The 24836-nt window shown below is 46.0% G+C and overlaps 2 protein-coding genes across 3 annotated transcripts in view; one reads left to right on the top strand and one right to left on the bottom strand.

Annotated features, from left to right (window-relative positions):
• Nucleotides 1-15432, top strand: part of bcam (basal cell adhesion molecule (Lutheran blood group)) — a 99490-nt gene extending 84058 nt beyond the window's left edge. Inside the window, exons 6-17 of one of the 2 annotated variants that reach the window (XM_036942438.1) lie at nt 1806-1988; nt 2371-2492; nt 2681-2828; nt 2982-3097; nt 5278-5419; nt 6318-6442; nt 6563-6704; nt 6935-6970; nt 7514-7534; nt 8199-8340; nt 9487-9583; nt 14914-15432. In XM_036942438.1, coding sequence (XP_036798333.1) covers nt 1806-1988; nt 2371-2492; nt 2681-2828; nt 2982-3097; nt 5278-5419; nt 6318-6442; nt 6563-6704; nt 6935-6970; nt 7514-7534; nt 8199-8340; nt 9487-9583; nt 14914-14916 — 1277 coding nt within the window. In that variant the 3' untranslated portion in view covers nt 14917-15432. The remainder of the gene's footprint in view (nt 1-1805; nt 1989-2370; nt 2493-2680; nt 2829-2981; nt 3098-5277; nt 5420-6317; nt 6443-6562; nt 6705-6934; nt 6971-7513; nt 7535-8198; nt 8341-9486; nt 9584-14913) is intronic. The other variant, XM_036942444.1, reaches the window with a different exon arrangement.
• A 7477-nt stretch (nt 15433-22909) lies between these two features.
• LOC118944072 (protein starmaker-like) lies at nt 22910-24358 on the bottom strand. The gene has a single exon (XM_036961789.1). It carries the CDS (start codon nt 24356-24358, stop codon nt 22910-22912), a length of 1449 nt encoding a protein of 482 aa, XP_036817684.1.
• Nucleotides 24359-24836: the final 478 nt, after the last annotated feature.

The following is a 24836-nucleotide window of genomic DNA, read 5'->3' as shown; positions in this document are numbered from 1 at the left end:
AATAACATCTGATAAACACGTTTATGTGACCAATAACATCTGCTAAACACGTTTATGTGACCAATAACATCTGCTAAACACGTTTATGTGACCAATAACATCTGCTAAACACGTTTATGTGACCAATAACATCTGATAAACACGTTTATGTGACCAATAACATCTGCTAAACACGTTTATGTGACCAATAACATCTGATAAACACGTTTATGTGACCAATAACATCTGCTAAACACGTTTATGTGACCAATAACATCTGATAAACACGTTTATGTGACCAATAACATCTGCTAAACACATTTATGTGACCAATAACATCTGCTAAACACGTTTATGTGACCAATAACATCTGATAAACACGTTTATGTGACCAATAACATCTGCTAAACACGTTTATGTGACCAATAACATCTGATAAACACGTTTATGTGACCAATAACATCTGCTAAACACGTTTATGTGACCAATAACATCTGCTAAACACGTTTATGTGACCAATAACATCTGATAAACACGTTTATGTGACCAATAACATCTGATAAACACGTTTATGTGACCAATAACATCTGATAAACACGTTTATGTGACCAATAACATCTGATAAACACGTTTATGTGACCAATAACATCTGCTAAACACGTTTATGTGACCAATAACATCTGATAAACACGTTTATGTGACCAATAACATCTGATAAACACGTTTATGTGACCAATAACATCTGCTAAACACATTTATGTGACCAATAACATCTGCTAAACACGTTTATGTGACCAATAACATCTGATAAACACGTTTATGTGACCAATAACATCTGATAAACACGTTTATGTGACCAATAACATCTGCTAAACACGTTTATGTGACCAATAACATCTGATAAACACGTTTATGTGACCAATAACATCTGCTAAACACGTTTATGTGACCAATAACATCTGCTAAACACGTTTATGTGACCAATAACATCTGCTAAACACGTTTATGTGACCAATAACATCTGATAAACACGTTTATGTGACCAATAACATCTGATAAACACGTTTATGTGACCAATAACATCTGATAAACACGTTTATGTGACCAATAACATCTGATAAACACGTTTATGTGACCAATAACATCTGCTAAACACGTTTATGTGACCAATAACATCTGCTAAACACGTTTATGTGACCAATAACATCTGATAAACACGTTTATGTGACCAATAACATCTGCTAAACACGTTTATGTGACCAATAACATCTGATAAACACGTTTATGTGACCAATAACATCTGATAAACACGTTTATGTGACCAATAACATCTGCTAAACACGTTTATGTGACCAATAACATCTGATAAACACGTTTATGTGACCAATAACATCTGCTAAACACGTTTATGTGACCAATAACATCTGATAAACACGTTTATGTGACCAATAACATCTGATAAACACGTTTATGTGACCAATAACATCTGCTAAACACGTTTATGTGACCAATAACATCTGATAAACACATTTATGTGACCAATAACATCTGCTAAACACGTTTATGTGACCAATAACATCTGATAAACACGTTTATGTGACCAATAACATCTGATAAACACGTTTATGTGACCAATAACATCTGCTAAACACGTTTATGTGACCAATAACATCTGATTAGATTTTTGATTTGATTTACTACTACATTGTACAGTCAGAAGCATCAAGCATAGAATCAAGTCAATTCCTGACAACTGCATATCCCAGGAATAAATTCTGTCTCATTCCAGTCAGCCCCTTCTGTTCTACCTCTCTCTCCCCCTCCAGAGGTGTACATGGTGCCGTCAGTGGTAAAGGAAGCATCAGGTCTGTTCACCATCACCAGCACCCTGATGATGCAGCCCCAGAAGGCTGACAAGGACAGCGTGTACCACTGCACCGTGGAGTACAGCATGCCCAACGACATGATCAAACAGATCGACTCTGACACCTTCTCCCTCACCCTCAACTGTGAGTGTCTGTCTGTCTGTCTGTCTGTCTGTCTGTCTGTCTGTCTGTCTGTCTGTCTGTCTGTCTGTCTGTCTGTCTGTCTGTCTGTCTGTCTGTCTGTCTGTCTGTATCTGTCTCCTCACTCTCTCATTCTTTCTCCCTCCTTCTCTTTCTTTCTTTCTTTCTTTTTTTCTCTCTCTCTCTCTCTCTCTCTCTCTCTCTCTCTCTCTCTCTCTCTCTCCCTCTCTCTCTCCCCCTCTCTCTCTCTCTCTCTCTCTCTCTCTCTCTCTCTCTCTCTCTCTCCCTCTCTCTCTCCCCCCCCTCTCTCTCTCCCTCTCTCTCTCTCTCTCCCTCTCTCTCTCCCCCCCCTCTCTCTCTCCCTCTCTCCCTCCCTCTTATCCAGATCCCTCTGAGACAGCGACCTTTGTCCTGGTGAACACTGAGCCAATCAGAGAGGGTGACGAGGTGAAGATGATGTGTGAGACAGACGGAAACCCTCAGCCTGAGATTGAGTTCTTTAAGGATGTAAGGACCAGCACACATGTACTGCATTTCAGACTATACAGCAGTGCAGCTATACACAAACCCTACAGTACTGCCATAGTACAACCTGTTCATCTCTTAAATCATTGAATAATCTCTCTCTCTCTTTCAATCCCCCCCTCTCTCCACCCCTCTCTCGCTCCCTCTTTCTAAATCTCTCTCATGCTCAGGGGATAAACATTAAGGAAGGAGTAGCAGGGGGACTTTTGACTCTGAAGTCTGTCAAGCGTTCGGATGCTGGGGTGTACAAGTGTATGGCCACCGACTTTGATAACCTGGATGCTGATCTTAATGGAGAAGTCACCCTCTCTGTCCACTGTGAGTATCCATCCATCCTCCGGTCTCCCCTGAGGTGGTACGCTTTTGATCCCAGAACATAATCCATTTTAATGGATTCTCTCTCTCTTCACCACCCTCTTTCTCTCCCTCCTCCCCCTCTTTCTTTGTATCCCTCTTTTCTCTGCCTCTCAGACATTGACCCAATGAGTGTGAGACCTGCTGGTCCATTGTCGACAATGACGGGAGACATGGTGGAGCTGCAGTGTAAGACCAAGGCCTCAGACTCACACACCGTCCAGTGGAAGAAGGCAAGTCCAGTCCACCTCTCCCTGCTTCCTCCCTGTGTTACTACCAGTCTACCTCTCCCTGCTTCCTCCCTGTGTTACTACCAGTCCACCTCTCCCTGCTTCCTCCCTGTGTTACTACCAGTCCACCTCTCCCTGCTTCCTCCCTGTGTTACTACCAGTCCACCTCTCCCTGCTTCCTCCCTGTGTTACTACCAGTCCACCTCTCCCTGCTTCCTCCCTGTGTTACTACCAGTCTACCTCTCCCTGCTTCCTCCCTGTGTTACTACCAGTCCACCTCTCCCTGCTTCCTCCCTGTGTTACTACCAGTCCACCTCTCCCTGCTTCCTCCCTGTGTTACCACCAGTCCACCTCTCCCTGCTTCCTCCCTGTGTTACTACCAGTCCACCTCTCCCTGCTTCCTCCCTGTGTTACTACCAGTCCACCTCTCCCTGCTTCCTCCCTGTGTTACTACCAGTCCACCTCTCTCTGCTTCCTCCCTGTGTTACTACCAGTCCACCTCTCCCTGCTTCCTCCCTGTGTTACTACCAGTCCACCTCTCCCTGTGTTACTACCAGTCCACCTCTCCCTGCTTCCTCCCTGTGTTACTACCAGTCCACCTCTCCCTGCTTCCTCCCTGTGTTACTACCAGTCCACCTCTCCCTGCTTCCTCCCTGTGTTACTACCAGTCCACCTCTCCCTGCTTCCTCCCTGTGTTACTACCAGTCCACCTCTCCATGTGTTACTACCAGTCCACCTCTCCCTGTGTTACTACCAGTCCACCTCTCCCTACTTCCTCCCTGTGTTACTACCAGTCCACCTCTCTCTGCTTCCTCCCTGTGTTACTACCAGTACACCTCTCCCTGCTTCCTCCCTGTGTTACTACCAGTCCACCTCTCTCTGCTTCCTCCCTGTGTTACTACCAGTCCACCTCTCTCTGCTTCCTCCCTGTGTTACTACCAGTCCACCTCTCCCTGCTTCCTCCCTGTGTTACTACCAGTCCACCTCTCCCTGCTTCCTCCCTGTGTTACTACCAGTCCACCTCTCCCTGTGTTACTACCAGTCCACCTCTCCCTGTGTTACTACCAGTCCACCTCTCCCTGTGTTACTACCAGTCCACCTCTCCCTGTGTTACTACCAGTCCACCTCTCTCTGCTTCCTCCCTGTGTTACTACCAGTCCACATCTCCCTGCTTCCTCCCTGTTTTACTACCAGTCCACCTCTCCCTGCTTCCTCCCTGTGTTACTACCAGTCCACCTCTCTCTGCTTCCCCCCTGTGTTACTACCAGTCCACCTCTCTCTGCTTCCTCCCTGTGTTACTAGTCCACCTCTCTCTGCTTCCTCCCTGTGTTACTACCAGTCCACCTCTCCCTGCTTCCTCCCTGTGTTACTACCAGTTCACCTCTCCCTGCTTCCTCCCTGTGTTACTACCAGTCCACCTCTCTCTGCTTCCTCCCTGTGTTACTACCAGTCCACCTCTCCCTGCTTCCTCCCTGTGTTACTACCAGTCCACCTCTCTCTGCTTCCTCCCTGTGTTACTACCAGTCCACCTCTCTCTGCTTCCTCCCTGTGTTACTACCAGTCCACCTCTCCCTGCTTCCTCCCTGTGTTACTACCAGTCCACCTCTCCCTGCTTCCTCCCTGTGTTACTACCAGTCCACCTCTCCCTGTGTTACTACCAGTCCACCTCTCCCTGTGTTACTACCAGTCCACCTCTCCCTGTGTTACTACCAGTCCACCTCTCTCTGCTTCCTCCCTGTGTTACTACCAGTCCACATCTCCCTGCTTCCTCCCTGTTTTACTACCAGTCCACCTCTCCCTGCTTCCTCCCTGTGTTACTACCAGTCCACCTCTCTCTGCTTCCCCCCTGTGTTACTACCAGTCCAACTCTCTCTGCTTCCTCCCTGTGTTACTAGTCCACCTCTCTCTGCTTCCTCCCTGTGTTACTACCAGTCCACCTCTCCCTGCTTCCTCCCTGTGTTACTACCAGTCCACCTCTCCCTGCTTCCTCCCTGTTTTACTACCAGCCACCTCTGATCTGGCTGTTGTTTGTTGTGAACGTGTTACTGGGTAAGGTATGTGGTTGTACTGAGCAGGACTACGTTTTTGTGAGAACCCAGAGAGGGCATGGAAGAACAAGAGATTAGGAAATTGAGTGTGTTTTCCAACTGTCCCCTGACCTCATACCTGTGTGTGTTCAACAGGGCTCCACGGTGCTGTCCCAGACTGGTGTCTTGTCTCTGAAGTTGGTGACATTCGCTGAAGCTGGCGAGTACTCCTGTGTGGGCGCAGTGCCCTCTGTGCTTGGGCTCACCTCCAAGGCCAGCGTCAATCTCACCGTCTCAGGTACACAGAAGCATAGCCACACACAAACACACACACATACCTACACACATGACCGTGTGTTACTGACCCTGTGGTGGTTCTGAGATTGTTCAGATAGGACTACTTCTTAATGTATAGATGGATAAGACTCAGATGGAGTAAAGGAAGTGGTGATGGTACAGTATATCATAAGACTCAGATGGAGTAAAGGAAGTGGTGATGGTACAGTATATCATAAGACTCAGATGGAGTAAAGGAAGTGGTGATGGTACAGTATATCATAACACTCAGATGGAGTAAAGGAAGTGGTGATGGTACAGTATATCATAAGACTCAGATGGAGTAAAGGAAGTGGTGATGGTACAGTATATCATAAGACTCAGATGGAGTAAAGGAAGTGGTGATGGTACAGTATATCATAAGACTCAGATGGAGTAAAGGAAGTGGTGATGGAACAGTATATCATAAGACTCAGATGGAGTAAAGGAAGTGGTGATGGTACAGTATATCATAAGACTCAGATGGAGTAAAGGAAGTGGTGATGGTACAGTATATCATAAGACTCAGATGGAGTAAAGGAAGTGGTGATGGTACAGTATATCATAAGACTCAGATGGAGTAAAGGAAGTGGTGATGGAACAGTATATCATAAGACTCAGATGGAGTAAAGGAAGTGGTGATGGAACAGTATATCTCTTCCTGTGGTGGACTTTAATTGTTATTTTGTTTCCTGCTATTCTCTCCCTCCTCTTTCTCTCTGTATCCATCCCTCTCTTTTTCCTCTCTCCCACTTTCTTCCCAATCTATATCTCTCTCCCTCCTCCCTCTCTCCTCCCCCTCTCCCTCTACCTCTACCACTCTCCCCCCCTGTCTCTTTACCTCTCCCCCCTCTCTCTCCTCTCAACCTCCCTCTCTCTAGGTAAACCTGAGATTGATGCAGCTGTTGATGGAATGGTGGAGAAGGAGGGAGACATGGTGACTCTGTCCTGCTCTGCTCACGGACATCCTGCCCCACAGTTCACCTGGACACCCTCAGGAAAGGAGGTGAGTGTGCTTGTGTGTGTGTGTGCGCGCGGGTGCGTGTTATGAGCTCTCAGAACTACTCCTCTCATTTATTGTCATCTCTTAACCCATCTCCCCCCCCTCTCGCCCCTCCTCTCCCAGTCAGTGTCGGTGAAGGGTAACAAGGTGGTCAGTATGGTCATGCTGGAGGCCAGTGCTGCGGTCCTGAAGGACGGGGTCACCTGCGAGGCCAGTAACGACCACGGCGCAGCCTCCCAGGTCTTCAAAGTCACCATCAAACAAGGTCAGTGTGGCCCTCCACTTCTCTTAACTTTCGTATCACTGTTTCTTTCTTTCTCTCTCTCTTTCTTTCTTTCTTTCTTTCTTTCTTTCTTTCTCTCTCTCTCTCTCTCTCTCTCTCTCTCTCTCTCTCTCTCTCTCTCTCCCTCTCTCTCTCTCGTTCTCTGTCCCTCTCCTCCATTGTGGTGTAACAGTAAACTGTAGTCTAACCCGGTTCCTCTCTTCTCCCTGCAGCCGTCGATCCCAACGCAGCCAATGATGCAGGCAGAGGTAGACACTTATCCGTCTTCTCCCTCCTCCTTTCCTCCCTGCTGTCAGGACTCTGTGTTGTAAATAGCCTGTAGTACTTCACCCTTCCTCCAAGCACTCTACTGTACTGTACATTGTATATTTCCCTATTACTACTGAACACTGTGGATATTGTATATTGTGTTTTGTTTGTCATCTTTGTATGATGTCTGTCCTATATTCTGTGGATGCTGCGACTTTTCCCTCCCCTGGGGGGGTAATAAAGGATGATATTCTATTCTATCCTCTTCCACTCTCTTCTTTTCTGTCCTCAGCGTGTCTTTGTCACTTCTTTTTCCCACTGCGTTCTTCTCTTTCACTCTTTTTCCTCCCTGTGCTGTGCTTTTCAGTTGCTGTGGGCTTGTGAGTAGTTGTAACTAGAGTATGTGTTGTGGGGGTTGTGTTTGTACACTAGTATGTGTGTTGTTGGTGGTTAGTGGGTGCACATAGTGGTGCGGTGTGTGTTGTTGCTTTGCTATGCAGTGGGTCTGAGGAACTGCCTTTCTTTCAAAATGCTGCTCAAAGGGAACCATGTGCTTAAAACAGGTCTGTACAAATACCTCTGTGTGTATGTGTGTTACACTGTGTGTATGTGTGTTACACTGTGTGTATGTGTGTTACACTGTCTGTATGTGATACAGAGAGAGAAAGGGTGTGTTTGTGAAAATGTGTGTATGTAGGAGACTGTAGTGTGTATGTCTGTTTCTGCGTGTGTGTGTGTGTGCGTGTGCGTGTGTGTGTGCGTGTGTGTTTGCGTGTGTGTGTGTGTGTGTGTGTGTAGGCCCCCCTCTTAGCCCCACCACACTATTGTCATCTCAATCAAAGTTGAACAAACCTTCCCCCTCCCCTTTCCCCGTTTCCCCCTTTCCTCCTCTCCTCCTCTCTCCTCCACCCATCCATTGTTCTCCTCCGAACCTCACCCATCCCATTTCCGCCCCTCCACCCCCTCACCTCCCCTCTTCCATTACCCACCCCTACCCCTCCACTCCATCCCCTCTCTTGCCTCCATCGCTGTCCCTCCCTCTCAACCCTTCTCCCCCTTCTCCCTCCTCACCTCTCACCAACTCCTTCTCCCATCGCTCCTCCCTACCTCTTTCTCCTCTCACCTCACCCCATCCATCCCCTTTAACTTCACTTTCCATCCAACCTCTCCCTTCTCCACCTCTCCCCCCATGCCTTCATCTCTCCCTCCATCTCTCCATGCCTCTAGCTGATAAGCAGCAGGGTGGCTCCAGTGGCGTGGTGATAGCCGTGGTGGTGTGTGTCCTAATGCTGCTGCTGCTGGTGGCACTCCTCTACTTCCTCAACAAGAAGGGCAAGCTGCCCTGCAGCAAGAAGGACAATAAGGAAGTGTGAGTAACAGGAGGGAGGTTAGGGTGGAGGAGAGGAGAGGAGGGGAGGGAGGGAGAGCTGAGGAGAGGGGACGGGAGGAGGGGTTTTGAAACTGTTTCTAAAGAAAGGCATTGTGATCATTGGCGTACAGACTCCCTGTTCTCTTTACTGTATTCTACCTCCCTCTGCTAACCCTCTACCGTTTCTCTCTCCCTCTCCCTCTGCTAACCCTCTACCGTTTCTGTCTCCCTCTCCCTCTGCTAACCCTCTACCGTTTCTGTCTCCCTCTCCCTCTGCTAACCCTCTACCGTTTCTCTCTCCCTCTGCTAACCCTCTACCGTTTCGCTCTCCCTCTCCCTCTGCTAACCCTCTACCGTTTCTCTCTCCCTCTCCCTCTGCTAACCCTCTACCGTTTCTCTCTCCCTCTCCCTCTGCTAACCCTCTACCGTTTCTCTCTCCCTCTCCCTCTGCTAACCCTCTACCGTTTCTCTCTCCCTCTCCCTCTGCTAACCCTCTACCGTTTCTCTCTCACTCTCCCTCTGCTAACCCTCTACCGTTTCTCTCTCCCTCTCCCTCTGCTAACCCTCTACCGTTTCTCTCTCCCTCTCCCTCTGCTAACCCTCTACCGTTTCTCTCTCCCTCTCCCTCTCCCTCTGCTAACCCTCTACCGTTTCTCTCTCCGTCTGTCTTTTCATGTCACCTCCTTCTATAAGCCTATCTCTCTCCCTCTCTCTCTCTATGCTACCTCTCTTTCTCTCTCTCTATGCTACCTCTCTTTCTCTCTCTCCCTCTCTCTCTATGCTACCTCTCTTTCTCTCTCTCTATGCTACCTCTCTTTCTCTCTCTCCCTCTCTCTCTCTATGCTATCTCTCTTTCTCTCTCTCTATGCTACCTCTCTTTCTCTCTCTCCCTCTCTCTCTATGCTAACTCTCTTTCTCTCTCTCCCCCTCTCTCTCTCTTTGCTACCTCTCTTTCTCTCTCTCAATGCTACCTCTCTTTCTCTCCCTCTCTCTCTCTATGCTATCTCTCTTTCTCTCTCTCTATGCTACCTCTCTTTCTCTCTCTCCCTCTCTCGCTATGCTACCTCTCTATGCTACCTCTCCCTCTCTCTCTCTCTATGCTATCCCTCTCTTTCTCTCTGCCTCCTCTGTGTGTCTCTCCTGCAGGGCAAGTGGGGATGTGAATAATGACATTGTGGTGGAGATGAAGACAGAAAAGGCCAATGAAGAAGCTGGCCTTCTGAACAAGCCAGGAGCACAGCAGGTCAGAGGGGAGGGGTCGCTGGCGGGACAGTAGTGGTAGGAGAAGGGGGGATTGGTTTATATGTTTATATGCACAGTTCTTAAAAGTGAGTGTATATACACTGTGTATATATATATATATATATAAATACACAGTGGGGCAAAAAAGTATTTAGTCAGCCACCAATTGTGCAAGTTCTCCCACTTAAAAAGATGAGAGAGGCCTGTAATTTTCATCATAGGTACACTTCAACTATGACAGACAAAATGAGAAAAAAATCCAGAAAATCACATTGTAGGATTTTTAATGAATTTATTTGCAAATTATGGTGGAAAATAAGTATTTGGTCAATAACAAAAGTTTATCTCAATACTTTGTTATATACCCTTTGTTGGCAATGACAGAGGTCAAACGTTTTCTGTAAGTCTTCACAAGGTTTTCACACACTGTTGCTGGTATTTTGGCCCATTCCTCCATGCAGATCTCCTCTAGAGCAGTGATGTTAATGGGCTGTTGCTGGGCAACACGGACTTTCAACTCCCTCCAAAGATTTTCTATGGGGTTGAGATCTGGAGACTGGCTAGGCCACTCCAGGACCTTGAAATGCTTTTTACGAAGCCACTCCTTCGTTGCCCGGGCGGTGTGTTTGGGATCATTGTCATGCTGAAAGACCCAGCCACGTTTCATCTTCAACGCCCTTGCTGATGGAAGGAGGTTTTCACTCAAAATCTCACGATACATGGCCCCATTCATTCTTTCCTTTACACGGATCAGTCGTCCTGGTCCCTTTGCAGAAAAACAGCCCCAAAGCATGATGTTTCCACCCCCATGCTTCACAGTAGGTATGGTGTTCTTTGGATGCAACTCAGCATTCTTTGTCCTCCAAACACGACGAGTTGAGTTTTTACCAAAAAGTTATATTTTGGTTTCATCTGACCATATGACATTCTCCCAATCTTCTTCTGGATCATCCAAATGCTCTCTAGCAAACTTCAGATGGGCCTGGACATGTACTGGCTTAAGCAGGAGGACACGTCTGGCACTGCAGGATTTGAGTCCCTGTCGGCGTAGTGTGTTACTGATGGTAGGCTTTGTTACTTTGGTCCCAGCTCTCTGCAGGTCATTCACTAGGTCCCCACGTGTGGTTCTGGTACTTTTGCTCACCGTTCTTGTGATCATTTTGACCCCACGGGGTGAGATCTTGCATGGAGCCCCAGATCGAGAGAGATTATCAGTGGTCTTGTATGTCTTCCATTTCCTAATAATTGCTCCCACAGTTGATTTCTTCAAACCAAGCTGCTTACCTATTGCAGATTCAGTCTTCCCAGCCTGGTGCAGGTCTACAATTTTGTTTCTGGTGTCCTTTGACAGCTCTTTGGTCTTGGCCATAGTGTAGTTTGGAGTGTGACTGTTTGAGGTTGTGGACAGGTGTTTTTTATACTGATAAGTTCAAACAGATGCCATTAATACAGGTAACGAGTGGAGGACAGAGGAGCCTCTTAAAGAAGAAGTTACAGGTCTGTGAGAGCCAGAAATCTTGCTTGTTTGTAGGTGACCAAATACTTATTTTCCACCATAATTTGCAAATAAATTCATAAAAAATCCTACAATGTGATTTTCTGGATTTTTTGTCTGTCATAGTTGAAGTGTACCTATGATGAAAATTACAGGCCTCTCTCATCTTTTTAAGTTGGAGAACTTGCACCAATTGGTGGCTGACTGAAGACCTTTTTGCCCCACTGTATATATATATATATATATATACAGTTGAAGTCGGAAGTTTACATACACTTACAGTGGGGAGAACAAGTAGTTGATACACTGCCGATTTTGCAGGTTTTCCTACTTACAAAGCATGTAGAGGTCTGTAATTTTTATCATAGGTACACTTCAACTGTGAGAGACTGTATCTAAAAAAAATCCTGAAAATCACATTGTATGATTTTTAAGTAATTAATTTGCATTATATTGCATGACATAAGTATTTGATACATCAGAAAAGCAGAACTTAATATTTGGTACAGAAACCTTTGTTTGCAATTACTGAGATCATACGTTTCCTGTAGTTCTTGACCAAGTTTGCACACACAGCAGCAGGGATTTTGGCCCACTCCTCCATACAGACCTTCTCCAGATCCTTCAGGTTTCGGGGCTGTTGCTAGGCAATACGGACTTTCAGCTCCCTCCAAAGATTTTCTTTTGGGTTCAGGTCTGGAGACTGGCTAGGCCACTCAAGGACCTTGAGATGCTTCTTACGGAGCCACTCCTTAGTTGCCCTGGCTGTGTGTTTCGGGTCTTTGTCTTGCTGGAAGACCCAGCCACGACCCATCTTCAATGCTCTTACTGAGGGAAGGAGGTTGGTGGCCAAGATCTCGCGATACATGGCCCCATCAATCCTCCCCTCAATACGGTGCAGTCGTCCTGTCCCCTTTGCAGAAAAACATCCCCAAAGAATGATGTTTCCACCTCCATGCTTCAAGGTTGGGATGGTTCTTGGGGTTGTACTCATCCTTCTTCTTCCTCCAAACACGTGGAGTGGAGTTTAGACTCTATTTTTGTCTCATCAGACCACATGACCTTCTCCCATTCCTCCTCTAGATCATCCAGATGGTCATTGGCAAACTTCAGACGTGCCTGGACATGCGTTGGCTCGAGCAGGTGGACCTTGCGTGCGCTGCAGGATTTTAATCCATGACGGCGTAGTGTGTTACTTATGGTTTTCTTTGAGACTGTGGTCCCAGCTCTCTTCAGGTCATTGACCAGGTCCTGCCGTGTAGTTCTGGGCTGATCCCTCACCTTCCTCATGATCATTGATGCCCTACGAGGTGAGATCTTGCATGGAGCCCCAGACCGAGGGTGATTGACCGTCATCTTGAACTTCTTCCATTTTCTAATAATTGCGCCAACAGTTGTTGCCTTCTAACCAAGCTGGTTGCCTATTGTCCTGTAGCCCATCCCACCCTTGTGCAGGTATACAATTGTATCCCTGATGTCCTTACACAGCTCTCTGGTTTTGGCCATTGTGGAGAGGTTGGAGTCTGTTTGATTGAGTGTGTGGACAGGTGTCTTTCATACAGGTAACGAGTTCAAACAGGTGCAGTTAATACAGGTAATGAGTGGAGAACAGGAGGGCTTCTTAAAGAAAAACTAACAGGTCTGTGAGAGCCGGAATTCTTACTGGTTGGTAGGTGATCAAATACTTTTTCATGCAATAAAATCTAAATTAATTACTTAAAAATCATACAATGTGATTTTCTGGATTTTTTGTTTTAGATTCCGTCTCTCACAGTTGAAGTGTACCTATGATAAAAATTACAGACCTCTACATGCTTTGTAAGTAGGAAAACCTGCAAAATCGGCAGTGTATCAAATACTTGTTCTCCCCACTGTAGGTTGGAGTCATTAAAACTTGTTTTTCAACCACTCCACAAATTTCTTGTTAACAAACTATAGTTTTGGCAAGTCGGTTAAGACATCTACTTTGGATATGACACAAGTAATTTTTCCAACAATTATTTACAGACAGATTATTTAACTTATAATTCACTGTATCACAATTCCAGTGGGCCAGAAGTTTACATACACTAAGTTGACTGTGCCTTTAAACATCTTGGAAAATTCCAGAAAATGATGTCATGGCTTTAGAAGCTTCTGATAGGCTAATTGACATAATTTGAGTCAATTGGAGGTGTACGTGTGGATGTATTTCATGGCCTACCTTCATACTCAGTGCCTCTTTGCTTGAAATCATGGGAAAATCAAAAGAAATCAGCCAGACCTCCGAAAAAAATTGTAGACCTCCACAGGTCTGGTTCATCCTTGGGAGCAATTTCCAAACGCCTGAAGGTACCACGTTCATCTGTACAAACAATAGTACGCAAGTATAAACACCATGGGACCACGCAGCCGTCATACTGCTCAGGAAGGAGATGTGTTCTGTCTCCTATAGGTGAACGTACTTTGGTGCGAAATTGCAAATCAATCCCAGAACAACAGCAAAGGACCTTGTGAAGAAGCTGGAAAAAACAGGTACAAAAGTATCTATGTCCACAGTTAAACGAGTCCTATATCAACATAACCTGAAAGGCCGCTCAGAAACGAGGAAGCCACTGCTCCAAAACCACCATAAAAAAGCCAGACTACGGTTTGCAACTGCACATGGGGACAAAGACCGTACTTTTTGGAGAAATGTTCTCTGGTCTGATGAAACAAAAATAGAATTATTTGGCCATAATGACCATTGTTATGTTTGGAGGAAAAAGGTTGCTAGCCGAAGAACACCATCCCAACCGTGAAACACCGGGGTGGCAGCATCATGTTGTGGGGATGCTTTGCTGCAGGAGGGGCTGGTGCACTTCACAAAATAGATGACATCATGAGGATGGAAAACTATGTGGATATATTGAAGCAACATCTCAAGGCATCAGTCAGGAAGTTAAAGCTTGGTCGCAAATGGGTCTTCCAAATGGACAATGACCCCAAGCATACTTCCAAAGTTGTGGCAAAATGGCTTAAGGACAACAAAGTCAAGGTATTAGAGTGGCCATCACAAAGCCCTGACCTCAATCCTATAGAAAATTTGTGGTCAGAACTGAAAAAGTGTTTGCGAGCAAGGAGGCCTAAAAACCTGACTCGGTTACACCAGCTCTGTCAGGAGGAATGGGACAAAATTCACTCAACTTATTGTGGGAAGCTTGTGGAAGGCTACCTGAAACGTTTGACCCAAGTTAAACAATTTAAAGGCAATGCTACCAAATACCAATTGAGTGTATGTAAACTTCTGACACACTGGGAATGTGATGAAAGAAAATAATGCTGAAATAAATCATTCTCTCTACTATTATTCTGACATTTCACATTCTTAAAATAAAGTGGTGATCCTAACTGACCTAAGACAGGGAATTTTTACTAGGATTAAATGTCAGGAATTGTGAAAAACTGAGTTTAAATGTATTTGGCAAAGGTGTATGTAAACTTCCGACTTCAACTGTATTTATGTATTTAAATATTATATTATTTATAGAAAGGCTGGAAAAACACCAGGAAATCAACTCCAAGTAATTTTTATTGAAGAAGTTCCCAAGTATTCCCCATGAGTAATAGAGACACGTGATCGTATACAAATGTATGGAAGGTTTGAAATTTTTTAGTCAAACATTATATCTGTTTGGGCTTATTGAGGTCAATATTCAGTCTACAAATGATTTGTAATTACGTTTCGGCCCCCCGACCATCCGCTCAGTACAAAATCAGCCAGTGGTTGAATCTAGTTGATGATCCCTGACTTATATAATATCACAATGTTGTATTGACTCACAGGATTTACTGGTGCTTTGTGTTGTCTTCCACAGTGAGGAACAGAGGAGAATATGACACAAGAAGACAGAAAGAGAGGGATGAAGGGATGGATGAAAAACGACAGCAGGGCTTGTTTTATTTTTGATAGGGGGAGAAGTCGGACTGAGGGAGAAAAGACGGTGGAATGGAAGGGTGTTTTTGTAGGGATGTGGGGTAACCTGTGTGGGGCGGGGGGAGGGAGGGGGGTTATTTAAACATGAGACCTAATACATCACTGAACATCATCATGACATTATCAGAGTGTAATCCCTTTCCACCAATCACAACCATTGGTTGACCGTGTAGAATAGAGCTGTACAGTGTCCAACATGACTCTAGCCACAGTAACTCTACCCCAATCCAAACAGAAAATGCCATTGTGTTGCAGGAGTGTGTGTGAGTGTGTGTTTGTGAGTGTGTGCTGTATTGCATTGTGTATCTGAGCTGTGGGTTGTTCTTCGTTCAGTCACTGTAGAACTGGATGTGTCTGTTCTGTGTGGAGTCTGCATCTAGCCCATTCTGGTGGACATGGGGAAAACACAAACTGTCATCCTACTCTATTCATCCCTACGCTGATTATTGTGTCACTCTGAATTCTATCCCGTAACATAGAGATTGACCGTGCCTACTGTTACATCAAACTTAATGATCATATTCCTTGCCCAAGATGATGACCAGCAGCATATTAGGCACAATACTGCAGATGTACTTTCTGACAAACCTTTTCAGTCAAACAGGGCAAGCCAGGCCCACTTATACAAGTTAAAAGTCATTCCAGCCTAAATCCACTCCGGCCTTCTGATAAGAGCCTATAGTACTGTATATAATTCTAGACTGTTCTAAGGAGGAACTTACCCCTATCTCCCTGTTTGCTTTGGTCCTGGCCAGAGTCCTGTCTTTACAGGATGACATGAAATAGAAGACTAGTCCCTGTGTATCAATTCATTGTTTAGTTTTTCATTTCAAATCTAGAATGTTTATTCATTTATTCAAATTCCTTTCAGCTGTTACCTTAGCAACAGCCGAGACAATTTCTAACTTCCTGATCCCTTCCTGTGTAAATGTATTTTTTTCTCAAACCAAAAAGCAACAAAAAATACAAGCTATTCGGTGTACAAATTAGTTCCAAAATGTTGCCGAAATGTATATTATGTATCAGGTCATTTGTTCTCTTCTTTTTGTTGCTCTGTCTCTGCAAACGGAATACTGTATAACCTGTCAATCAAATGGAGGCTTACTGTACACGTGAGGTGAATCTGAATGAATCTGTGTGTTTACTGTGTCGTTAGAGTCCTGACCCTGCTACAGCGCTCGCCATATTTCATAGCCTACTGTCCTTCTCTGAGCAAAGCCATTTTCAGAAACACAACACTCCCTGTTACGCTCAGCTCACCCAATTATCATCCCCTAGCTCTGGAAAATTGGAGTAACCTGGCAAAATGGGGAACGTTTTTGTCCTCCGTTGACAATCTGAAATCTCTGCCAGCTGCACTACCATTTCCTTCAGTACAGATTGGCTTTGCAGGCCGGAGGGGTTGTGAGCACAGATTCACCTGCGAACGTCACAGAGACAGGTTAGTCACCGCTTGATGAGGGAGAGAGGGAGGAGAGCAGGGGAGGCGAGGGGAGGGGGGGTAGAGTGTGGGGTTGAGGTGGGAGGGGAGAAGGTGTAGAGTGTGGGGTTGAGATGGGAGGGTGTAGAGTGTGGGGATAAGGTTGGAGGGTGTAGAGTGTGGGGATGAGGTGGGAGGGTGTAGAGTGTGGGGATGAGGGGAGAGGGGGTAGAGTGTAGGGGTGAGGTGGAAGGGTGTAGAGTGTGGGGATGAGGTGGGAGGGGAGGGGAGAGGGGGTAGAGTGTAGGGGTGAGGTGGGAGGGGAGAGATTTTTTTTACCAAAATAAGTTGAGTTATTGAGTGTCTTAGTGGGGGTGTTCCAATGTTTTGGTGCGCATTTGATGTCTGTCTCTCTCTGCCTCACACGCTTTTTGATACTACCTGTATTGGCAGCACAAAGATATATGATAGCTGGTTGCAGTGTCCTCTATCATTGGTATACACTGGAAAAAAATTGCCTTGTGAACAGGTCACTATAACCACTATCGCTTTTTCTGGGAATCATTTGTTTGAATGTCTAGTGATTTAAGAAATCTATATTTCCATAACTTAATGACTGTTCTGACTCCTGCGAAGTTAGGGGGAGACCAACAGGTGCATACCTTCAACTTTGGAATGCTTGGTTTTATTTGTCCCCCAAAAATATAAATTGATATATATAAAAAAAAGTGTTTTCTTTTCTTTAAAGAAAAGGGTGATTCTTGCACTTCAGAACTACTGAGTTGTGACTTGTGTTGTTTTGTGGTTTGTCCACTGGTTCTAAGAGAAGAGAGAAAGGTTTGAATTAGGATTCTTGTCTTGCTATACATATGTGAGTGCTTTTTTCTCTTCCTGCTATACTGTATATTTGGTGGTACGCTGTTCTGTTGTGAGTTCTGTACTTTGTTCTTGTATCTTCTTATTGAACTGTGTAGAATTTATAACAACTGAAAACCCAAGAAAAAACAACCAAACTCCCACAATCTCTGTGTGTGTTTCATTTTTGTGTGTGTGTCTGTGTTGACTGTTAGTGTAGAGGTATAGGCCACCTCTGTTGTCAGCTGGATTCTGTGAGCTCTGACAGGTTGCCGTTGTACTGTGGGCTTCTGGCTCTCTGGTTCTATCAACAGGGATGTTGTCCCTTCTTCCATCTGCCAAGCATCCATTAGGAAATTACACTGACCTGCAGAATGGGAAGGATTTGCGTTTAGAACATTAAGAAAGAGAATGAGGGGGGAAGGACTGAGATGAGGCTCTAAAGTGTGTGTGTGTGTGTGTGTGTGTGTGTGTGTGTGTGTGTGTGTGTGTGTGTGTGTGTGTGTGTGTGTGTGTGTGTGTGTGTGAGAGAGCCAATCAATCAAATTGAAATAGCTTTGTTTCTATTTACTGTGGTTTACAGTGTGTGTCCACCTCTAGTGCTTTTTGCTTCAGTATTGTCACCAATGTTATTGTGTATCATCTGTGTAACCATGCCTACCCTGGCCCTAAGGCTTTAATACTGTCTGAGTTTAGCTACAGTGACGCTAATCTGATTTAGCCATTTACCATCAGCCTATTGAGAAATGACAGCCACTGTCCCTAGCTCATAGCCTAGCCGCTACAGCCTCTCAGTAACGGTTGGCTAACGGCCAGTCAACACAACACTCACACACACACACACACACACACACACACACACACACACACATACATACACACTGTGCTGGGACACCACCACCAGAGCAAACTAGAGACTGAGATGATTAGGGATATATATAATGATAGAGAGACAGAAGGAGGGTGAAGGGGATGGAGGAGAGAGCGAATGGGACAGAGAAGGTTATGGATGAGGGAGGGATAGATGGAGGGAGAAGTTATGGAAATTGACAGAAGAATCAGGAACTGTCATGAGAGGAACTGAAGGAGAAGAGTGATTGGCCATCCAATGGATAAAGAAGCTGTCTTGTTTAAGGATGTCATAAATTAGCATTGAGTCTGCTGTCTACTCTTGCAATCAGCTGAGTTCAATAAGTAAAGAGAGAGGGAGGGAGGGAGAAGAGGAGGGAGGGAGGGAGGGAGAAGAGGAGGAAGGGAAGGGAGAAACAAATACAAGTAATGAAATGAAAGGCAGTAAATCTTCTCTTATCTCCTTCACTTCCAAGGTTTCATATCCTGTGTGACCTGATTTTGAGTGTCTGTGTTTTCTGTTGGTGTGTATACGTGTCAGTAGTGGTGTGTGTTTTCTGTTGGTGTGTATACGTGTCTGTAGTGGTGTGTGTTTTCTGTTGGTGTGTATACGTGTCAGTAGTGGTGTGTGTTTTCTGTTGGTGTGTATACGTGTCAGTAGTGGTGTGTGTTTTCTGTTGGTGTGTATGCGTGTCAGTAGTGGTGTGTGTTTTCTGTTGGTGTGTATACGTGTCAGTAGTGGTGTGTTTTATGTTGGTGTGTATGCGTGTCAGTAGTGGTGTGTGTTTTCTGTTGATGTGTATACTGTACGTATCAGTCGTGGTGTGTGTTTGTGTTGGTGTGTATGCGTGTCAGTAGTGGTGTGTGTTTGTGTTGGTGTGTATGCGTGTCAGTAGTGGTGTGTTTTATGTTGGTGTGTATACGTGTCAGTAGTGGTGTGTGTTTTCTGTTGGTGTGTATGCGTGTCAGTAGTGGTGTGTGTTTTCTGTTGGTGTGTATACGTGTCAGTAGTGGTGTGTTTTATGTTGGTGTGTATGCGTGTCAGTAGTGGTGTGTTTTATGTTGGTGTGTATGCGTATCAGTAGTGGTGTGTTTTATGTTGGTGTGTATGCGTGTCAGTAGTGGTGTGTTTTCTGTTGGTGTGTATGCGTGTCAGTAGTGGTGTGTTTTATGTTGGTGTGTATGCGTATCAGTAGTGGTGTGTTTTATGTTGGTGTGTATGCGTATCAGTAGTGGTGTGTTTTATGTTGGTGTGTATGCGTATCAGTAGTGGTGTGTTTTATGTTGGTGTGTATGCGTGTCAGTAGTGGTGTGTTTTCTGTTGGTGTGTATGCGTGTCAGTAGTGGTGTGTTTTATGTTGGTGTGTATGCGTGTCAGTAGTGGTGTGTTTTCTGTTGATGTGTATACTGTACGTATCAGTCGTGGTGTGTGTTTGTGTTGGTGTGTATGCGTGTCAGTAGTGGTGTGTGTTTGTGTTGGTGTGTATACTTGTCAGTAGTGGTGTGTGTTTGTGTTGGTATGTATGCGTGTCAGTAGTGGTGTGTGTTTGTGTTGGTGTGTATACTTGTCAGTAGTGGTGTGTGTTTGTGTTGGTATGTATGCGTGTCAGTAGTGGTGTGTGTTTGTGTTGGTGTGTATACTTGTCAGTAGTGGTGTGTGTTTGTGTTGGTATGTATGCGTGTCAGTAGTGGTGTGTGTTTGTGTTGGTGTGTATACTTGTCAGTAGTGGTGTGTGTTTCTGTTGGTGTGTATACTTGTCAGTAGTGGTGTGTGTTTGTGTTGGTATGTATGCGTGTCAGTAGTGGTGTGTGTTTCTGTTGGTGTGTATACTTGTCAGTAGTGGTGTGTGTTTGTGTTGGTATGTATGCGTGTCAGTAGTGGTGTGTGTTTGTGTTGGTGTGTATACTTGTCAGTAGTGGTGTGTGTTTCTGTTGGTGTGTATGCGTGTCAGTAGTGGTGTGTGTTTGTGTTGGTGTGTATACTTGTCAGTAGTGGTGTGTGTTTGTGTTGGTATGTATGCGTGTCAGTAGTGGTGTGTGTTTGTGTTGGTGTGTATACTTGTCAGTAGTGGTGTGTGTTTGTGTTGGTGTGTATACTTGTCAGTAGTGGTGTGTGTTTGTGTTGGTGTGTATGCGTGTCAGTAGTGGTGTGTGTTTGTGTTGGTGTGTATACTTGTCAGTAGTGGTGTGTGTTTGTGTTGGTATGTATGCGTGTCAGTAGTGGTGTGTGTTTGTGTTGGTGTGTATACTTGTCAGTAGTGGTGTGTGTTTGTGTTGGTATGTATGCGTGTCAGTAGTGGTGTGTGTTTGTGTTGGTGTGTATACTTGTCAGTAGTGGTGTGTGTTTGTGTTGGTATGTATGCGTGTCAGTAGTGGTGTGTGTTTGTGTTGGTGTGTATACTTGTCAGTAGTGGTGTGTGTTTCTGTTGGTGTGTATACTTGTCAGTAGTGGTGTGTGTTTGTGTTGGTATGTATGCGTGTCAGTAGTGGTGTGTGTTTCTGTTGGTGTGTATACTTGTCAGTAGTGGTGTGTGTTTGTGTTGGTATGTATGCGTGTCAGTAGTGGTGTGTGTTTGTGTTGGTGTGTATACTTGTCAGTAGTGGTGTGTGTTTCTGTTGGTGTGTATGCGTGTCAGTAGTGGTGTGTGTTTGTGTTGGTGTGTATACTTGTCAGTAGTGGTGTGTGTTTGTGTTGGTATGTATGCGTGTCAGTAGTGGTGTGTGTTTGTGTTGGTGTGTATACTTGTCAGTAGTGGTGTGTGTTTGTGTTGGTGTGTATACTTGTCAGTAGTGGTGTGTGTTTGTGTTGGTGTGTATACTTGTCAGTAGTGGTGTGTGTTTGTGTTGGTATGTATACTTGTCAGTGGTGGTGTGTGTTTGTGTTGGTATGTATGCGTGTCAGTAGTGGTGTGTGTTTGTGTTGGTGTGTATACTTGTCAGTAGTGGTGTGTGTTTGTGTTGGTATGTATGCGTGTCAGTAGTGGTGTGTGTTTGTGTTGGTGTGTATACTTGTCAGTAGTGGTGTGTGTTTGTGTTGGTATGTATGCGTGTCAGTAGTGGTGTGTGTTTGTGTTGGTGTGTATACTTGTCAGTAGTGGTGTGTGTTTGTGTTGGTGTGTATACTTGTCAGTAGTGGTGTGTGTTTGTGTTGGTGTGTATACTTGTCAGTAGTGGTGTGTGTTTGTGTTGGTATGTATGCGTGTCAGTAGTGGTGTGTGTTTGTGTTGGTGTGTATACTTGTCAGTAGTGGTGTGTGTTTGTGTTGGTATGTATGCGTGTCAGTAGTGGTGTGTGTTTGTGTTGGTGTGTATACCTGTCAGTAGTGGTGTGTGTTTGTGTATGGGTAGTAGTGATGGTTCATCTGTGCATCCAGCCAAGCTGATGCAGTGCCCTTTGATGATCAATTAGACATGAAAGCAACCGGTGTGTTAGTGATGTTCGAGCCTGTAAAGACATGCACTCCAGCTACCAGACCTTCATCACTGACATGTATTGACAAGCAAGCCAACAAGCACTCGCCTTTGAGAAGAAAAGTGGATCCATAGCGTTAAGCTGTAGACATGTTTAACAGGTCAGATTGCTGCTGACAACTGAGCTTCCCCCACTGTCCAACTGCCCCATACTGGGCTCCATCAACTGATCCTCTGCTTCACAACACACGTGACCGCCCTCCATGACAACGTTTCAACCATTTGAGCTAAAAGGTACCAATTGTATAGCTTGTATAGCTCGGTGACATTTCAAGCTAGCTGTGGAGTGAGTTTACATAGGTACGCTCCGTAAACTCCGTTACACGTGCAACACATTTACATCCATGGTAAAGGCAGGCCATGACCGGGGCATCCCACACAGGGCTCACCTTAAACAGGTCGAAGAGCGATGAAGGCCTCCTGGGTGTCTGAGTCAGCTAGTCCGTTAGCGCTAGAGAAGAGAAGTGAGAGGTGGAAGGGAGGAGCTGGAGAGAGGGGGAGAGAGGCCTGGAGGAATAGGAGCAGCTGTGTTGTGTGTACCTCTGTGAGCTCCTGTACACGCTGCAGGCTCCCTTCCACTGTCTGACTGTACCACAGCAGAGCAGGTGTCTGAAGAGCTATTACACGCAGAGAGAGAGACACACACACACATACACACACGTACGCATATACACATAGAATCATACTTGAATGATTTTGTGTTGGTATTCACACACACTCTCACACATACACTGTCAATTACTCTAAGGCACACTGCTACACTGTCAGAGAGTGATCATTAGTATGTGTTTGTTCAGACATGGCCTGTAAAATGTGTAGGGAAATAAAATGGCTGACGTTCCTTGGGGCTTGTTCAGCACAGAGCTGTAATGAGAGAGTTCTGAGCCCTGTGTTTTAGGGCTCCATTCAATCTGGTGTGCTGAAGATCTGGCTACAGCACGATAGAAATATAAAAGCCAAGTTCCCTGTGTCAGCAGAGACTACATTCACGCTAAACGCTGCATGTGTCAGCTCAATCAGAAATGACCTTTCAATTCAAATCGCGCTGTAGCGCTGAACTTCGGCGATACGGATTGAATCGAGCCCTTATTCTAATACTCTCTGTTGCCTAGCTGCTAACTCTCTCACCCAGTAAAACACCCAGTAAAACAGTCAGTGGTGGATCACGGCGTCACACACACACAACACACATACTGGTGATGGGGATTGAAGGTACTGGTATTTCTCCTGTAACTCTCCTTTCTGAGCCTCTGCTGCTATTAGCCTTATCAGACCTGTCTACTTTAGTTAATGGTGGATTCCTGGTCCTGGTCCTGACCCTGGTCCTGACTCTGGTCCTGGTCCTGACCCTGGTCCTGACCCTGGTCCTGGTCCTGACTCTGCTCCTGGTCCTGGCGCTGGTCCTGGTCCTGACTCTGATCCTGGTCATGGTCCTGGTCCTGACTCTGGTCCTGGTCCTGACTCTGGTCCTGGTCCTGACCCTGGTCCTGACCCTGGTGCTGACTCTGGTCCTGGTCCTGACTCTTGTCCTGGTCCTGACTCTGGTCCTGGTCCTGACTCTTGTCCTGGTCCTGACTCTGGTCCTGGTCCTGACTCTTGTCCTGGTCCTGACCCTGGTCCTGGTCCTGACTCTTGTCCTGGTCCTGACTCTGGTTATGGTCCTGACTCTGGTCCTGGTCCTGACTCTTGTCCTGGTCCTGACTCTGGTCCTGGTCCTGACTCTTGTCCTGGTCCTGACTCTGGTCCTGGTCCTGACTCTTGTCCTGGTCCTGACCCTGGTCCTGGTCCTGACTCTTGTCCTGGTCCTGACTCTGGTTATGGTCCTGACTCTGGTCCTGGTCCTGACTCTTGTCCTGGTCCTGACTCTGATCCTGGTCCTGACTCTGGTCATGGTCCTGACTCTGGTCCTGGTCCTGACTCTTGTCCTGGTCCTGACTCTTGTCCTGGTCCTGACTCTGGTCCTGGTCCTGACTCTTGTCCTGGTCCTGACTCTGGTCCTGACTCTGGTCCTGGTCCTGACTCTTGTCCTGGTCCTGACTCTGGTCCTGGTCCTGACTCTTGTCCTGGTCCTGGTCCTGACTCTTGTCCTGGTCCTGACTCTGGTCCTGGTCCTGACTCTTGTCCTGGTCCTGACTCTGGTTATGGTCCTGACTCTGGTCCTGGTCCTGACTCTTGTCCTGGTCCTGACTCTGGTCCTGGTCCTGACTCTGGTCATGGTCCTGACTCTGGTCCTGGTCCTGACTCTTGTCCTGGTCCTGACTCTTGTCCTGGTCCTGACTCTGGTCCTGGTCCTGACTCTTGTCCTGGTCCTGACTCTGGTCCTGACTCCGGTCCTGGTCCTGACTCTTGTCCTGGTCCTGACTCTGGTCCTGGTCCTGACTCTTGTCCTGGTCCTGACCCTGGTCCTGGTCCTGACTCTGGTCCTGGTCCTGACTCTTGTCCTGGTCCTGACTCTGGTCATGGTCCTGACTCTGGTCCTGGTCCTGACTCTTGTCCTGGTCCTGACTCTTGTCCTGGTCCTGACTCTGGTCCTGGTCCTGACTCTTGTCCTGGTCTTGACTCTGGTCTTGGTCCTGACTCTTGTCCTGGTCCTGACTCTGGTCCTGGTCCTGACTCTGGTCCTGGTCCTGACTCTGGTCCTGGTCCTGACTCTGGTCCTGGTCCTGGCTCTTCCTCTGCATCTGGGGAGTCTCACACACCAGGACCTGCAGTGTGTCTGGAAGATGAAGCATGACCTCTGAGTGTGTTTATGTGCTGTACATGATTAACTCCCCCCTCCTCTACCCTGGTACTGCTGGTCTATGTCTGCCTCCCATACTGCCCTGCCATGCATCAGTCTGCTCTGTAGGTCCACACTCACATACACACACAGACTCACACGACTCTGGCAACTTTCAGTGTGAGGTAGTGTCAGAGTTTAGGTAATGTTTTATGTTGCAGTAGTGTTGCTATCTCTTCAGGTGTGTGAACACATAGGGAGAATGGGTACAATGCTGGGCTCATGGCCAGGTGTTCACAACACCGCCTGTTTGTTATGCTGCTGTTGTTTTTAGTCTCCCTGTAGGAACGTGTGGCCCCGAGGTGCAGTATAGCTTCCTCACTGCATTCCTCTGAGCAGTATAGCTACACATACTGTCACACAGCCAGATTGGAGGAAAAAAACTGTAAAATAGATGATTCAGATTTGACAGAAATAAAGAGAATTGTGTA

The sequence above is a fragment of the Oncorhynchus mykiss genome, chromosome 2 (genome assembly GCF_013265735.2).
Source record: "Oncorhynchus mykiss isolate Arlee chromosome 2, USDA_OmykA_1.1, whole genome shotgun sequence".
NCBI classification, from domain to species: domain Eukaryota; kingdom Metazoa; phylum Chordata; class Actinopteri; order Salmoniformes; family Salmonidae; genus Oncorhynchus; species Oncorhynchus mykiss.
Note: the sequence above shows the minus strand (reverse complement) of the source record. Positions and strands in the feature narration are given on the sequence as shown.